This window comes from Sciurus carolinensis, chromosome 1 (genome assembly GCF_902686445.1).
Source record: "Sciurus carolinensis chromosome 1, mSciCar1.2, whole genome shotgun sequence".
Lineage (NCBI taxonomy): Eukaryota > Metazoa > Chordata > Mammalia > Rodentia > Sciuridae > Sciurus > Sciurus carolinensis.
Window position 1 is genome coordinate 11,602,083 of NC_062213.1, and position 18,275 is coordinate 11,620,357.

Consider the following 18,275-nt stretch of genomic DNA (forward strand, 5'->3'; position numbering starts at 1 on the left):
ATGTTGCATTTTGTTTCCAAGGATTTATATTTTAAGTGATGCATAGAGCTCAGATGAAATTCCAGCTGCCGTAATACTTATCACAGCTTTCAATCAGGTGGTCCACATTTTAATGATTTCATTTTCTCTTTAGAATTGTTCCCTGGTAGCAGTAGGTATTCTCAGTGTGTGCGTGTTGAGAAAGGCTAGTTGAGGCTTGTGTTGTGGCTGAAACCATCACTGTACCCCTTGGACTGTGAGTTTGTGCTGACCCAAGCTGTAGATGCCAACTGTTGGTCTGTGACTGGGGCTCAGACTACCTGAAACTCACTGTCAGGTTGGCTCAAACTTGGTGGTTGTCCTAGTAGTGAAGTATTTATGGGACAAAGAAAAGGGAAAGCCATCATCTCAGAAGCATGTCATCTAATGAACACGTTACAGATTATGGCAATTGAAATGGAAGTTTGCAGGATCATTGGCACAGTCTGTGGAGTGGTAGCCGTAATCTTGAGTCTTGAAGGTGCATCAGATATTTCTGAGGTGCGGAGTTTGGAAGAAGCCCAGTTACTCTAGGCCAGGGTTACTTTGCCACAGTGGTGTGTCAGAACCTTTGGAGTCAGATAGACCTGTGTTCAAATCTCGGCTCCACCCATCACTAGCTGGGTGTCCCTGGACAAGTTACTTTACTTCTCAGAGTTTCACATATTTTTTGGTTGTAAAATGGGGATAAAATAGTGGCTACATCACAAGGTGGTTGTGAGGTTTTTTTTGTATACAGTGTCTGGCACAGAGGAGGCACTTAGCCGATGGTTCTTATTCTTTCCTGAGGGTCGAAAAATCTCCAGCAGCAACACCAGTCCTAGGAGATGCCCGTCACCCTGATGCTGAGTGTTTTCTGGAAAAATGTGTCCTTCAGTTCCCTCAAATCCTCCCAGCTACTGACCTGGAGATGGTCTGTGAGCTTACCCCAGAAGTCTTCTCCTGCCATCCAGCTCTGTCTTCTGAGCCCCCAAGCACACTTCAGCTACCTGACGTGACAGGGCCAGCAGGGTAGTCTTAACCCCTTTTCCTGACTGGCTTGCAAAAGCTTTTTCTGAGCCAGCGCTTGTTTTAAATAAAAGAGGCACTCAAAGCTGGCACCTCCATTCAAGTGAGCCCCTGGGGCCGCCCAGCCCAGGCTGCGCTGAGCCCAGCCCTGATAGCACACTCCCTTCCAGCACTCACACTGACTGTGTTGTTCCTGTGTCTTTTTGTTTTTTGTTGTTGTTCTTTTTTTTTTTTTAATCCGCAGCTGTGGTGTGATTTTGCCAAGTCGATACCCTTGAAGAACCTGACTTTCAATTCCTCAGCTGTGTTTACAGATATCTGCTCCTACCCAGAGGTATTTATTTACAAGCTCCCCTTGGCGAGTTGCACACAGAGATCTCACCAGCTCAAGAAATCAGGACTGGCTGGAGGGCCTCAGAAAGTACTCCCGGCCCACCTCCCTTCACCTCTGCCTCCTGCCTTCCTTCTCCTTCCCCTTCCTGTCTCTCCTTCTCCCCTTATGCCTTCGGCTTTCCCAGTCCTCTTTCCTGCTCCCTCCTCTGCCTCTTTCCCATCTCCACTCTTTCCCCACTTTCCTCTCCCTTCTTCCTCTTCCTTCCTCCCCCTTTCCCTGTGTCCATTTTCCTCCTTCCCTCAAGGCTTCCTCCCTGCTCGCTTCCCTATAGCTTGCCTATCAAATCCTAGAGAAGGACGTGCCATGGTCTCCAGTATCAGGCAGAACTGTTGTTGAGACCCTGCTTGATGCATTGAAAAAGGAGGGAAGGAAGCAAAGGCAAAAAGCAGAAAACCACAACTCAGCTTACATCAGAGTGGTAGGGGAGTTCCCAGATCACCACTGGGTCAGGAGACATTGCAGCAGCAGGCGCTCCTCGGAAGGCATGTCGGGATGGGCCTACAGGGTCTGTTAGTCACGTCCCAGACCTTCATATATTGGGGAAGGAGTTCTGTGTCAGGAGGGAAGTTGAAAGGTCCCAGGAGACCCCATCCAACTCCATGCCCTGAGGACCCTGGGCCAACTTGTTCTCTAAGAGGCTACAGCCCTCAGAGACCCCCTCCAACCCATGACAGGAGAAAAGACTCCATCTCTCTTTAGACCTGAGAAGCACTCTGTAAAGGAGAGAGGGCCCCTCCCTGCACTTAAGTGTGCAGACCACCCTCTGGTGAGGCAGAGCATCAAGAAGTCCTCCAAACATACGGGTCAGGGGCTGTCGCTGCCTCCAGGCTACGACTTATAGAAACAGGACTCCCAAAGTAAATTGCTCTGTGCACTCAGCGGTGTGCCCGTCTGAGTCCTTTCTTCCTCACTTCCTTCCATCCTTCTTCTTTCTCTCTGTTCTTTCTTCCTTCTCTTTTAACTCAATTATCCTTTCTTGGTACTGTCATTGGAACCACATCCCCTCATTCTGGATCCCCAGTCCTGGAAGAGGTAGTGACTATCCCTGGGGCTATGTAGAGCTGGATGGGTCAGGTTCTGTGCGGGGCCAGATGGGCAGACCACGTGCCTGGGACTTCCTCTCCATTTTCCAGACTCTGCGGGATATGAGCTCCATGAGAACTTCTTGGTTTGAAGGGCATGGGAAGTGTAAGTAGGGCAATAATTGGATGGTCAGAGCTAGGCAAAGCTGCATTTCACTTCTGCTGGAGCCAGTTCTTACTCTTTCTGAACCTCGGTTTCCTCATCTATAAAATGGGAAAATGAATACCTGCTTCACCTGACTATTGTGGAGCTAAATAAAATGCTCTCATGGAAAAAAAAAAAAAAAGTGCTCTCATGGTGCCTGCCTGGATTAGTTGGCATATGTGTAGTTCCTAACATGGTGTCGGACATGAAGCAGATGTTCATGACCTATAGATCTGTGTGTATCCACATCAAACGAAACAGTAGTCTACACCTTTGGCCCTAGATCTAAGCTTCCAATCTCAGGACCACAGCGCCCATGGATTTGCCAGTCCTAGGAAAGTAGTGGGTAAGCTTTCTAATCCCACAAATTTGTTTCTGTGTCTCAGTTTCCTTTTCCATAAAATGATAAAATTAGTAGCTTCCTCACTGAATGGTTAGGCAAATTAAATGGATAAATCCATACAAAGCACATAGGGCCACACATGGCATAAGAATCAGCTCATTAAATGTCAGCCATTTTTATTTATTACTTTCAATAAAAAGATTTTGATCATGCGCTGCTAAAGTTATAAACATGCCTGCACATGCCTGTAACACTAGGTAACATACATGAAACATACTCAAAATATAGAAATGAAATTAAATACATATGAATTAGAGTTTTACTATTTTTCCTCCATAACCAAAGAGTCATCTTGCTTAGGGGTCAGCAAACTATGAGCACAGGCCAGATTTAGATTCACCATTTGCTACTCCAATATATATGACTGTTTCTCTGCTTAGACATTTGTCTGTCATAGTAGAAGAAATTAAACTTTCAGACCCTCTGAGAACCTTGATTCAACCCCCAAAATTCAGAGTGTGTGACCCTAAGCAAATCATTCCATCTCTCTGAGCCTTGGTTTCCTCTTCCATACCTGGTATTTCACCTCACCCCATGAGAACCCACACCCAGATCAAAAGCAAGTTGTCAAACATGAGGCTGTCCTAATGTGTGATATGGATTATAATTCACTTCTGAATCAGAAGCTTACCTGCTACTAAAAAGTGAAGATGCAGTGTTTCAGTCAGTTTTGCATCATTGTGACCTCCAGACCTGACAAGAACAACTTAGAGAAGGAAAAGGATTTTTTGGTTCACAGTTTCAGAGTTTCCATCCCTGGTCAGCTGACTCCACAGCTCTGGAGTGAGGCAGAACATCATGGTGGAAGGGAGTGGCAGAGAGGAGCAGCTCAGGGGATGGCAACTAGGAAGCAGAGAGAGGGCTTCCCTCACCAGGGACAAAATTGTAAACCCCAAGGGCATGCCCCCCGTGACCTACTTCCTCCAGTCACACCCTACCTACCTACAGTTACCAGCAAGTTAATCCATATCGGTGGATTAATCCACTGATTAGGTTATGACTCTCATACTCATTTCACCTCTGAACATTCTTGCATTGTCTCACACATGTGATGTCTCATACCTAAACCATAACATGCAGGAAATGAGTGAAAAACACATATTCCAACTATGATGTGAGAAGCAGTGTAGGGGAAGGAAAAGACATTATTTATGGAACAAATGCAAATCACATGCATGGATCCAGAGTGTGCTGTCTCCAATACCTGGATGTGGCTCCCAGTAGGCTCTGTGGGAAGACCCTGGTTAAAGAATCAGGTCCCTTTAATAAGGCCTCTGACCCATCTGAAGAAGCAGCTTACGGTACTCATGAAAGCAATCGGAGTTGGCTATGGTTGAAAAGGTTTCCTGAGAGCTGGTGTTTGGTAGAGGTATGCTTATCTGAGTCCTGCCTCCTGGCATCCTGGCACTTTCTTCCCCTTCATGCCCATTTGTGCGAGTCCTTCCCAGCCTTCAAGCCTCCCTTTCACATCAGGCATTTTAGCAGCCCCAGCCCTCGGGTCATCTCTCCCCTGCCTTCTCACACCTCCATTGGCATTGACTTGGTCCTCACACCCCAGCTTTCCATGACTGATTTCTCTAGCTCAGGTAGTCTCCACACCCTCTCAAACTTAAAATTTCTTTAAAGGGAGAAGATAACAGTGTATGGTTATTCTTGTTACCCAAAGACCCAGCACAGAACAGTTTAGCCATGTTTAGAGAGAAGGAAGGCATCCTTTTAATAGAATAAGAGGGCGAGATTCACCTTTCCACTTGAAACAACTGAAAACAGGAAACAAAATATATGAAACAACAGTTTTCAAGACACAGACCATTCTTCAATGAAGGACAGTGATCTTTGAAAGATAGGAAGCAAAGTGAGCTGTGTGACTGCAGGAGCTTTATTACTGCCTTAAGAGACTTCAGACCATGCATCGGGTGGGGAACCCAGATAAAACCAGTGGACTCCTGATTCGGGAATCACATCTGGGAGTCTAGGGGACCAAGGCCATTGGAGTTGAGAGAGCACACTACCAGAGAGAAGAAAACTGCAGAGAGAGAAACTCAGAGAACTGCAGAGGGCCCAGTCAGTACCACATGTGAGGAAACCCACTGACACTGGGTAAGAACCACCTGGGAGGACAAGTGTCTGAACTCACACAGGACTAGAGACAGTGTGTATTCCCACCAGCCAGACAGACAAACGTCACAATTCATGGGCTACCTGGTAATCAGAGGGTCTTGTGTCAGAGTGTGAAATAACTCTTCCTAGATTATATGCTGCTCTGATTCTTCCTAAAATTTTTATAAGACAGACCCAAAGAGATCTAGCTAGCTCCATATAATTTAATTGAGTCCTAGAATAAATTTCAAAAATATTTATGGGAATATATAAATATTTAGGATTGAACAAGGTCAAGTCACAAGGGCTTGGCATCCAAAGATTGCCAGACATTTAAAGGAGGAAAATATAACTGATAATGAGGGGATGGAAAACATCCAATGGAAACCAAGCCAGATCTGACCATGTTTGCTAGAATTAGCAAATATGGACAATGAAATAATTATTGTAACTGTACTCCAGATGTTCCAAAACTTAAGCTACATGAGAGATAAATAAAAGGTCAAACTGAATATCTACAAGTGAAAATGATGATGTGCAAGATTAAAACTGCACTGAAAGGAAATTTAAAAGATGAAACATTTCAGACAAAAAAAATAGTGAAATTTGATGATACAGCAATAGAAGTATCCAAAGTACAGTATAAAAATAACACAAGAATTAAAATAAAAACAGCATCAGGGACAATTTCCAGCAACATAGGAGTAACCCCCTCCCGAAAAAAAGAAAAGAGAGAAGAGAAAGGGGAGAAAGAAAAACTATTTAATGAACTAATTTTTCCAAATGAAACTATAAATCTACAGATCCAGAAACTTTAACAAATTCCAGTCACAAGAAACATTAAACACACACATGCAAACACACATACACATAACCATCATCATCATCATCATCATCATCATCATCATTATCAACATCAAATTGCTTGAGACCAGCCAGACATGGTGGCACATGCCTGTAATCCCAGCATCTTGGAAGACTGAAACGGGAGGATCACAAGTTCAAAGCCAGCCTCATCAACTTATCAAAACCCTAAGCAACTTAGCAAGACCCTGTCCCAAAATAAAATATAAATAAATTACAAGGGTTGGGGGTGGGCTGGGGCTGTAGCTGTAGCTCAGTGGTAGAGCTTGCCTCACACATGTGAGGCACTGGATTAGAGCCTCAGCATCACATAAAAATAAATAAATAAATAAAACCATGCTGTCCATCTGCAACTACAAAAAAAATAGGGCGGGGAGTGTTGTCCAGTGATGAAGTGCCCCTGTGTTCAAACGCCAGTTCTGACCCCGCCCCTCAAAAATTGCTTAAGACCAGTAATAAAGACAAAAATCTTCGAGATGACAGAGCAGGGGGAAAATATAAAACAGGTAAGCATCACAGCAGATTAAAACAAAGTAAAATGAACAAACCACTATGAAAACCAGAATTTAAAATAAATCAAAGCATTGTAAGATGGTACCAGAACACTAAACAATTTTTTAAATATATATATTTTTAGTTGGCAATGGACCTTTCTTTTCTTTTTTTATTTATTTATATGCAATGCTGAGAATCAAACTCAATTCCTTGCACATGCTAGGCAAGTGCTGTGTCACTGAGCCCCAACCCCAGACCCAAACACATCTTTCCCTACCTAGCAAGATGCAGGAAACAGCATGGAGCATAGGACCACTGTGCTCCACTTGCAACCCTGGGGACACCCTCACTCCTTACACATGTGACAAGCCCAGGCTGAGGCTCAAGGAGAAGCAGAGCAGCTCTGTCCTTCACCTCTGCACACTTTGCTGTGCTGCTTGCACCAGGTGCTGATACTGCTAAAATCAGGTTGAGTCTGAGCTCATAGATAAGTTTGGATTATTTCTTGGAACCATGGTGACTTTTGAAAATTGCCTGTTAGATTTCCTTCTTGCTGTGTGAGTTCATGATGCATGGAATTTGGGCAGCAACCAGACGGGCGCTGTGAGTTCAGTCTGTGTGGCCTGTGTGGGTAGATGCTCCGTGTCCTCTTGCCATATCATGTAAAATTCTTCCTCCTCTTCCTCTCCTGACAGAAAATCAAGCACATATTGCCAATTCATGGCACTCTGTGACAATTTCCTAACATTGGTACAGTTCCTTCCAGCATGGCACAATTCCTGGTGCATGGCAGGTCCTCAGTCAACAGTCATGGATTAATGAATGCATGGTTTAGTGTGTATGTGCTTTCTGCTTGTTAGCAGAATCAGGTATTGCTCCCCATACAACCTTATCATGTCATGGGATTCCAATTTTTTTAGACATAGAGGAAATTGCTTCATTTGTCATTTCCCAGACCAGAATCATTTGAGAGAAGAAAGCCCTGCATATTCAGAAGCAGAAAAGTGCCATATGACCTTTCTCTCCCCTTTAAAATGAGTATAATGATCGTGCCTATCCCTGGATCATTTTAAGAATTTAAAAAGATGAAGCGTGTAAAGCCATCTGTAGCACACCTTCCCAGAATACATGTCTAACAACTGTAGAGTTGTAGCCATCACAGCTACCCTCCACCAAATGTGCAGGCCTCTCCCTTAAGTGGTCCCCCATCTTGCCTGGAGTTCATGTCAGGCAAGGGCCTGGTCTGCCCCACACCCCCACATCTTCATGTTGCTCCACTTCTATCCACAGCTCATCCTCCCCACAGAAATGGCTTTGACCTCTTTTTCCTAACTTGGGTGTCAAAGTGCCAATGCACATTGCACTATCCAATTTTTAATAGTCAAGAATGATATCTTACTATTGAGTCTTTTTTTTTTCCTTTTTCTAAGGAAAATATAATCTTTTCAAAGATTTCTGGGAACTTTGCCCAATACCTAACATTTCTCCTACAAATCTTGACATTACTATATTTTATTACTAAAAAATCTAGTAAGAATCAGGGAACCACATTACTATATAGGATGTAGAATTCTCAGAATTACAGGATTCAATCTAAAACAGGCATTCAACTCACTTACTCATTTGATGTTGTGTTAAAATAAGAATAAAGAACATTACAAAAAAAAAACACACACACACATAGAAAAAGAACATTACAAAAGGAGGTAATTCACTCAAGAGCTATACTGTGTCTGTGTACATAGTTTGCAGTGTACATAAAATTTTATATCCTACTTTCTAGTTTATTTTAAAAATGCTCTCTATGTGGCCAGTTAAAAGCTATCCTAAAACCACTTCTGTATAGAATGTTTTTAATTCGTTGGGCTCTATGTTCTTTTTACTACCTCTTCATCTACCACCTAAAGCACAGTCGTGTCTGTATTTTAGTCTATCTCTTGTCTTTATTTCACTTTCATCCTGGGTGGTCTCTTCCACACCTGCTGCATCAACTGAACAAGGCTTAATGTTCCTCTCCAGGCCCATCTGTCATCCTGGGGTACATTAAAAGAACACAGGAACCGTTTGTTGTTTGACAGAAACTTGGTAATTACATTGGATCCACTATCTTCCCCAGTTACAGGATACATGCAATTGAGGCTCCAGACCACTAAGGGGGGGTTTTTTCAAGGCTTTCACAGAGCCAAAGCTTCCGCAGCTTCCTGACCTCCCTCCCATTTCCTAGTTCCACTCCCACTATTCATTTCAAATGTGAAGGGGACAGGGGAGATGCTTTCAATGTCCAGGGCCTCATTGTCTATGATATCTCAGGGTCTCCACAAGCTTCAACTTCATACTTCAAAATAGGAGGTTTGCTAAACCCTGCAAGAAAGTGAGGGAGGTGATTCCTCCAATAGAATGGAGGATGGTGGGAAAGATGGCAACCAGGCACCAACACAACTGTGAGGCAACAAAGAAAAGACCCCTCAATCCACTGTGCTAACTTATGACCCATTCACCTGTGACACCTTCGGGAGGCTGGTGGAGAAGAGAGGATAAAAACACACCTGCTACTTTTCTGTCTACCTGCTATTCCCTCTCCTATGATCAGTTGCACAATCCCTAATGTAGCCCAAAGCACTCCTTCCCCCGACACTGCTCCTGTGCCTGTGTATGTACGCCAGTCCATCTTCCTATTGCCTGTCATGTGAAATCCTCTCCGTCCTTCAAGGTCTGGCTCAAACTCACCCCTCCAGTCCGACCTCCACACTTGCCTTCTCCCCACAGGCTGTGCTCACCTTGCTGGCCGGGCACTTTCCCCAGCACCGTTTCACTTTCCTTAACCTTGATTAGGCCTGGGCCAGCTCCTCTTCTCCTCTGGATTTCCTGTGCCTGCCACATGCTGTGATTGCCACAGGCACTCAATAAATGTTTATTACATTTTTAAATTCAGCAGTTGTGCCCCTATATGTCTTTTAATGAAGGTCAAAATCATTTTGATGTCTTCTGACCTAATTCATGATTCCTAATTTGTATTGACCAGCTGTGCACAGCCCTTCATTGGGATATAGGCAACAATGAACTGAGACCCTTCAGATCTCTTCCACTTTCCTTTATTCTTTCTTAAAATTGGGTGTTGTGGAAGCCTTTCTGAATAAAGAAAATAAATTCTAGAGAATGAACTTCTTATCTCCTGGTCACTCCAAACACAGCTTCCTGCACAGAGGCATCAAGATGAGTTACCTAAAAATCTTGCCAAGGAAAGATCTTAAAGGACAGCTAAAGAAAGCTCATCACCTCACTTGGTACAAGGACATAATTGGATTTACTAGGAAAGGAAGAGATGAAAGTGAAAGATGCATCAGACAGGAGGCTCTGACAGGCCAGGGACAATGCCCCTTTCATTTCTGAGGCCCAGGGGCTTTGTTCTCAGTCAGAGCCCTGCCCATATTTGTTTATGTCAATGTCTGTTGACAAGTTGCATGAATGAGTCGGTGTTGTTTAAGAAGTTTTAAACATGTCTTCAGTACTGAACTACTCAGGAATTTTAGAAATCCTTACCTATCTCCCCTACCCATAGCAAAACCAGTTGTTACAAACACCCTGGACTGGAAGAGATTTTAGAAATGATCAAGCCCAGTATTCCACATTTACGTAAGCTAGTTTTACCCAGGAAACCTAGATGCTACTTTCTATCTTCAAGATCTTGGACAATTGACTTAAGCTCTATGAGCCTCAGTTTCTTAACCTGTGAGATAGAAATAATGATTCACATCTTGACCAGTTATTTTGAATATTCCAAGAAACTTACAAGACAAGATGTGTATAGAAGTATTGAGACCAAAGTGTCACAAAACAGACCTTTGATAATGCTAGTTTTTTTCCTTCTTTTCCCACTGGATAATCACAATCTGGAATGATATACCGGGATATCTCTAACAGGAAATAGGCTGAGGAATTTTCCCACAGAAGAGTGAATTCTGGCTGGGAAAACTCACAGGGAGAACAGTCCAGTATTCCAGCTCTGCGGTGATTCTAAACTTGTCATTTGAACAGTTACTCCAGATGCAGGGTGATAGATATCATGCTGGTCTCTGTGGGGTGCGATGGAGGAATGGGGCAGGATGCAGAAGCACCTGGAGTTATCCTGGAAAGCTTCTCAGAGAAAAGGACACCAGAGTTGACATTTGTTGGAGGAGTAAGGCTTAGTCACATGGTTCGGAGTTGAGCAAAGACACTGAAGCAGAGGAGAGGGTCTAGAGAGTGAAAGGAAGTCTGATACACAAGGGCCCTGCAAGCCCTGCTGTTTAGTAGGAAGAACAACCTGAGGGAGTGGAGAGCAGTAAAGCGTCAAGACGTGACACAACTAGATCTAGAAATACTGAGAATGACAGCGTGCATTGGGTGGGCTTGAAGCTGCCAGAAAATTGTTCCAGAACGTCCCTGGAACTAAAGTGATCGGGTAAAGGAGAGTGCTGGCAGGATGTGAGCTGCTGAGAAAGTAGAACCTACTGGCTAGAATGGCCTGGCCGTGGAGTGTGGGGAGGAGGAAGGGTTCTGGCTTGGGGACCATGTGGACGGTGATGTCATTCACAGAATTAGGAGCATAGTTTGGGAGATAGGAAAATAAAGAGTTCAATTTGGGACCCATGGAATTTCAGGAGGCCCTGAGGCCTCCAAGTGGAAATGCTCAGCAAATATCTGTATGAGGAGAACTTTCGGCATCCATGGCTAGGAGAGGGGGCCTCTGTGTTCCCGTGGATCCTGACTCCCTGTTCCATTTGCAGTACTTCGTCTTCACGGGCGTGTTGGCCATGGTGACCTGTGCAGTTTTCCTCCGACTGAACTCCGTCCTGAAGCTGGCTGTGCTGCTGATTATGATTGCCATCTATGCCCTGCTGACCGAGACCATCTATGCAGGTCTCTTTCTGCGTTATGACAACCTGAACCACAGTGGAGAGTAAGCATTCACCATTGCACGTTCCACAGTGCTCAGCTCTTGGCAAGAGGGGAAACCATTGGGGATACAATTGAGCTGGGTATGAAAACTTGGGGGCCAATTTGATATTGACTTAGCTCTCAATTCAGGCATTCTCCAGCTTACAAGTCTAAGTAAAATCACTTCTTTTCAGTCAAATTATTTATATAAATTATAGATTAACTAGTTAATTAAATTTTAGACTAAATAGTACCTAAGTAATAGCTCAGATCACCTCCAAACCTAACAATTGGTGATGTCTTCAATGTTAGCAGCTCTAAGACCTGGTAGGATCTAATTTTAATTCGTATATTACAATATTAATGACAGCAGCTACTGTGGATTGAGTACTTATGCTCCATGCATTTGTTATTTTTTAAAGTATAGAAAAATACAGAAAGCAACATCAGCCTGGATTCCTTAGAGAAAAAGCATGAGGCAATTCTTAAGTGCTAATGCAACCCCAGGGACTGTGAAAACGAGGGGAAAGGAAGTGAGGAAAAAGAAGATGGGAGACGAATGTGAGTGGTGTCCAGTTACACTGGCATCAGACATGGGGAAGAGATCCAGATGGTGCCTTGGAAGATGCATTTGTTCAGCCAACTGAAGTGTCTCTGGATAGACTGTAAGGTGGGGTAGAGTCTCAGAAGAACACAGAGGGATGTGCCTTTAGGCTCCTTCCCTTTCTTTTGCCCAATGGTCAAAGTAGAGTCTCCAGAAGCACTTCCTGGTGACATCACTTAGCCTGTTCTGCAGTCTCCTGGGAAACTGGAACTCACACAGGACGTAGGGGAAGGAGCACACATTGAATGCTGGCTGATTGGGCTCAGGTGTAGGAAGCACATGTGTCTGGCCGAGGCCAGAATGAGTAGCCAACAAAGAGAAACACAAAGCCAAGACATTGCAAGAATCCTCAGAAAATGTGTCTGAAACTGATATGAGCATCTATGAATCAACCTCAGAAATAAACAACACTTACAATTAGTCATGTTTACTTCTGCATTTGTAAAAAAAAAAAAAAAAATGAAGCATTTCAGATATTGTTGAAATTCCCTCCTCTGGAGTTAAACTCCACTCCTCCTATGAACCACCTCCTAAAACACTTAATATATATCCTTTGCTTTCATTGCTTCTAATGCCTATTTAGCTATGTCTGTTTGTATAAATTGTAATATCATTTTTTGGTCATACTATATTATCTTTTTCAGATTCTTTGAGGCTGATATCTATAGATCTAGTTCATTTTAACTGTGGCCTATACATATTATATATGAAAATACCAAAATATATTTCATCTTTTGACCTACAAATAGACATTTAGACCATTACCAGTTTTTTTCTATCATAAAAAATGCTTCAGTTACAACCACTGTACATGTCTCCTAGAGCTTTATATAAAAGCACACTTCCTAGATGTTTACATTTGCCACTTTTAAAAATATCATATTGCCAAATTGCTCTTCAACATGACTGAGCAATTTTCCTCTTATGCTCAGTGGTTCTATTGCCCCTATTCTCCTACATACCATAGTTAGACTTCTTAAATCATGCCAAGTTTATGGGACTGAGCTTGATTTCACTGTTTTCTTTTGCAGTTCCCTGATTATGAATAAACTTATGCATCTTTTTATTTGCTTATTGACCAGTTGAGATTTCTTTTACTAAAATTGCCAGGTCAGGTCCTCTGCCCCATGGGTTGTTCACATATTTCTTACCAAATTTACAAGAGTTATTTTCCTCTTTAATTGACAAATAAAGATGGTGTCCATTTATGGTGTACAAAAGGATTGATATAAGTATATATTTTAGAATAGCTAAATTGAGCTAACTGATATGCTTTTGCTGACATACTTTTTTTATGGTGAGAGCCCTTAAAATCTATTCTCAGGAATTTTCACATTTACAATGCATTGGTATTAACCATAGTCACCATGTTGTACGATAGATCTCTTCAAATTATTTTCGCTGTCTAATAGAAATTGAATATCCTTTAACCAATATCCCCCAATTCCCTGCCCCCAACCATGGTAACCACCACCCTACTCTCTGTCTCTTAAAATTCAACTTTTTAAAATTCTATCGATAAGTGCCAAAAAAGGATATTTGACTTTCCGTGCCTGGCCTATTTCACTTAATATAATGTCCACCAGATTCATCTGTATTGTAGCTAATAGAAAGGTTTCTCCTTTTTTAAGGCTGAATAAGTTTCTGTTGTGAATATGCACCACATTTTTTCACCTTTTTTATCCATTCACCTTTTGATGGACTCTTAGGTTGCTCTCTCATTTTCAACGCAACATTCTTCACAGTAGCCAAGATACAACAGTTTGTAATTTGTAGGTACTAACATGTGTCTGTTTAGCACAGATATTGTGCATTTATGTGCTTTCCCCTTGTAAGTCTTCATGGTAACATTTTAAAGAACATAGGCTAAGAGAGGTTAGCAATTCCTCAGGTGCATGATGCCAATAAACAACAGATCTGAATTCAGACTTGTGTCTTTCCAGCTCTAAAGACCACACGTGTAAATGCTGCATGCATCTCTTTCAAACAGGGCTGAAGAACTGCCCACCATATTTTCAGGGTGCAAGGAAAGCCAGAATAGTTCCAAATCAGGTAAAAAGCTCAGTGGCAGCAGGTGCCCCATGACCAAACAGAAATGAGCACAGAAGAGGGCAAAGAGATGTATGAATAAAATGGGACAACTTTGTTATAAAAAATCAAACCTTAACCTTTATTCATTTGAAGGGAGACACAGCACTAACGGAACAAGGCCTGGTTTTAGCTTCAAATCCAGACTCTTTTGCTTTACAAAGCCACTTCCCATCTCTGGACTTGGCTCACAGGTAAAGTGGAATATATGTACTCTGTTAGACAACGTGGGCTGCCACAGTAACAGTCCACAGACTGGACCAAGATTCAGATGCTAGAATGTGTCAGATGGACATTCCAGCTGATTGGATTCCCGTGAGGGCTCTCTTTCTAACTTGCGCATGGCCACCTTCTTGCTAGATCTTTAAAAGGTCAGAGAGAGAGTAAGCGCACAAGAAAGTACACTTCCTCTTTTTATAAGAGAACCAGGTCTATTAGATTAAGGCCCACATGTTTATTACTTTGTTTAACCTTAAGTATCTCTTTTTAGATACTATCTCCACATACAGCTATATTTGGGGTCAAAGCTTCAACATATGAGTTTGAGGGGGACACAATGCAGTCCATAATACTGTTCCAGGGCTATTGCAAGGTCCCAATATGCCTGGCATGTAGTAGGTGTTCAGGATATGTACATTCTTATTCTCTCCTCCTTCTTAGGAGAAAACTTCAGTTCTGAATTCTGTTTTGATGTCCTCAAGAGAATTTTGCAGTTGCATTGTTAAGTAAGCCTTATGAAAGTGGAGATAACCCCAAGTTCATTGCTGCTGATAATCAAGAGCTTTTTTTGGCTTTTTCCCGGCTTGGGGTCAGACATTGGTTAGTGTTGTATTGCTTCAACTCTCTGCTGTCAATCAAAGAAAATTAATAAGAAATGAAAGGGCTCAGTCAGTCAGCCTGCCATCTCAGCTGCTTCACAGGAGAGCATGTCAATAGTCATGGGTCCAGCTGGCAGCCACGGGCTGCTGATGAGACTTAACCAATGCTTTAAGGAGTACATTTTAGTTCAGGGACATATCTGCTGATGGTTATTAGGGGTCCATCAGCAGATAAATATAAAAAGTAGAAAGCACAGAGAACCTTGCACAGAGCAGCCTGGCTGATGCTTCTCTGGGATGAGCCCAAATACTTGAGACTGGTATCTCCCAACCTGCTCATCAGATTCCCTCCATGACAAGCCCCTGTCTCAGTATATAATGCTGAGTCCCCCCAAAAAAGGCACCCTACCCCTGGTATCTTATAAGTCACTAGAGATTCATCTTCTCCAAAATCCCTTGTAGGGAAACAGTATGTCTTAATGTGAATACAAATTTAACACCTGGATTCAAATCTCAGCACTCCCATCCACAGACTGTGTGACGCCAAACAATTTCATTTAATATGATTTAACTCTTCTGAGCTCTGTTTTTCTCATCATGAAGAAAATAATGATAGTAGAAATATAAAAGGAAACTAATTGATAATGAGTCTTAGCACAAGGTCTTCATAGAATAAGCACTTGATTAATGCTAACATTTTATTAAACATAATGACTTCACATCACAAACATTGCTACTCTGAAAGTTCCTCATCCTTATTTCTGAACTTCCATTCCCTAACTGGTCTCCTAGCATCTACTTGCAATTCACCCATCTCAAAACCATCTGGTCAATTCATACATCCTAAAACTCTTCAGGGGTTCCCTTTACCCATAAGAGGCTAAAAGTTCAACCAGTTTGTTAAAGATTTCCAAGCTCTCCTTCATCTGGCCCACATGGACTATTTCAGTCTATCTCCTACAGTCTGCAGGTCAGCATTCACAGCCCGTACCGTAAGCACAAGAATCACGTGCTGCTTCCCTCATGAGCTTCTGCATGGATGCCTGCTGCATCTGTCTCCCAAATTCCATCCCATCATTCTCAGGACCCAGCTCAAGGACACTCTCCTTGGTGAAACTCTCTTTAATCATTCCCATTTTCCAATCCATGTGAATAATTTTTGTCAATGCCCTTACCTCTCTGTTGCAGTCATTAATCTCCATGTCTTCCTCTTCCATTGAAACAGGAGCTTTTGAGGGTAAGTTCTATTACTCATGTTCATATTTTCAGCACTTAAGAGTGTCTGGCAATAGGTGTCCAATTAAATATTTCTGGAATATTAAGTGAATGAGTGTGTGAAAGGAACATTAGCTCATTTGGAATCTTATTACTCTATTGCTTCATGGTAAACCTGCTCTCATCTAAAGCTCCTACAATTCTTTGTCACTGTTGTCCTTAAACCATGTGCTGCCCATTCGTATGAACAGTTTGTTTTTGGACTTAAGTGTCATGCTTCCAAATTAATGTGATTCCATTCAGCTAAGCTTTCTAACTTGTTTCAGAACATTTTCTGTCTTTATGCTTTCATAGTCATTATTAGCTATACATTCTGATAATCAGATTATTATTTCTGTAACACTGAAGCCTTGTTGATTTATTGAAATACAGGCAAAATACTGGAATGCATTATAATAGAAGTCAGAAAACCTAGAATCTAGTTTTGGCTCTTGCTTCTCCTCAGCAATGGCCACACTGCTAATGTAGAAAGGCAACACAATATACCTACTAAGGGCATCAGCTTCTCTGGCTCTAGCAATAACTAGTCTACTTTTTAAATGTTGGTGGTGCTGAGACAGGTCTTCCAATATCCACGCTGAAGTTTGGAAGTGATGATAATAATACTCATGCTATTTTTCACTTTCAAAAGAACCACAAGGACATTTATTTTAATAAACCAAACCTTTCAAGATCTACCATGAACTTATTGTTTCAAATCAGGTACTTACAAAAGGAACAGGTACCATCTCTGTCTTTGTTTTCCATATCTGCTTCTCCACTCTGCCACATCCCCCCAGCACACACGTTCAGATGCCTCATTTCCTGACCCTGCTCATTCTCCTTTCTGGTTTCTGGGGGCTAAAGAGCATGAGTAAGGGGTTTCTTAGCAGTCTCTAGGCTAGATAAACCACAGTTACCAAAACCATCATGAGAAGACTATCCCAATAGTGTCAGGTATTGAAGGCATTTCAGACATTAAATGTGATACCAGATGAGGCTCTCACAAGTGAGAATGAGTTGGAACAGATGGTGTCAAGGAAAAACACACAGAGAAAACTTTTGAAGAGAACCAAAGAAAGTTGGTGCTGGCAGAATTTAGAAGCCACATGGCAGGGGGACATATTCTTTTGACCTAAATTGCTATCATGTTGATCCCCATTGGCACTCAGAAGGGTCCTGTGCTTGGTTTAATGCTCTGCTGTCACCATCTCGAAACTTCATTATTTTCTCAAGGAGCTTCTGCCTGTCTATGTTGCACCCGGCCTCACCATTTGGGGTCAGTTCTGTTGCATTCATCCACATGTGGCATCATTGTAGACAAAGAGCGAACACCCAAGAGATAGCCCATATGGGGTAAAAGCCAAATAGCATCCAGCCAACATCACACAACCTACATCCATCCACCTGCCTATCCACTCAACACCTCTGTTGTGGGCTTTGGCAAGACACTGCAGAGTCACAGATGAATAAGAATCACTTCCACCCTGTAGAGGCTTAGGGTCAAGCAATAATAAGTAGGTGCATGGAGGAGGGCATTATGAAAAAGATCACTGAGATCTGAATTGACAAGTTGTCACCTTACACTACCTCTGTGAACTGAAGTGAATTACTTAACACCTCAGTTTCTCCTTCTCCAGAATGGGGATCATAGACCCTTATTTTGATATGACAAAACTGGCAGTGTAAATGACGTGGCCATTTCAGATGCAACAAAAGATAAGAACCTAATAAATGTGTGTCATTTGTATACGCTAGAAAAAGAGATAAAGTTAAATGGGATGTTCTACTGTGGGTTTCATGGAGGCAGATGGGAACTAATAGTGAAACTAAAAAATTAGAGTTGAATGTTCAATACTGAAAGCTCTGAATTTGGCAGCTGAGGTGTGAGTTCTCCACCTGCTGTGACAGATGAGCTGTGTAACCATGAAGAAGGAACTTCTCTGAGGTCCACAGTCTCCTGCCTATAAAATAAAAGGTTAGGAAATGATATTATATTATGTATGATACACATATACAGAAAAGAATGGATTACCAAATATACATTGTATTTTATTGCATGGAATTATTTTCATAATTTATACT

General features: G+C 42.3%; 1 protein-coding gene across 4 annotated transcripts in view; it reads left to right on the forward strand.

Annotated features, from left to right (window-relative positions):
- The window catches only part of Adcy8 (adenylate cyclase 8), a 231,096-nt gene that overhangs the window by 172,362 nt on the left and 40,459 nt on the right, over positions 1–18,275 (forward strand). For 3 of the 4 annotated variants that reach the window (XM_047525869.1, XM_047525871.1, XM_047525872.1), the window contains 2 exons: positions 1,271–1,360; positions 11,276–11,448. In XM_047525869.1, coding sequence (XP_047381825.1) covers positions 1,271–1,360; positions 11,276–11,448 — 263 coding nt within the window. The remainder of the gene's footprint in view (positions 1–1,270; positions 1,361–11,275; positions 11,449–18,275) is intronic. The other variant, XM_047525870.1, reaches the window with a different exon arrangement.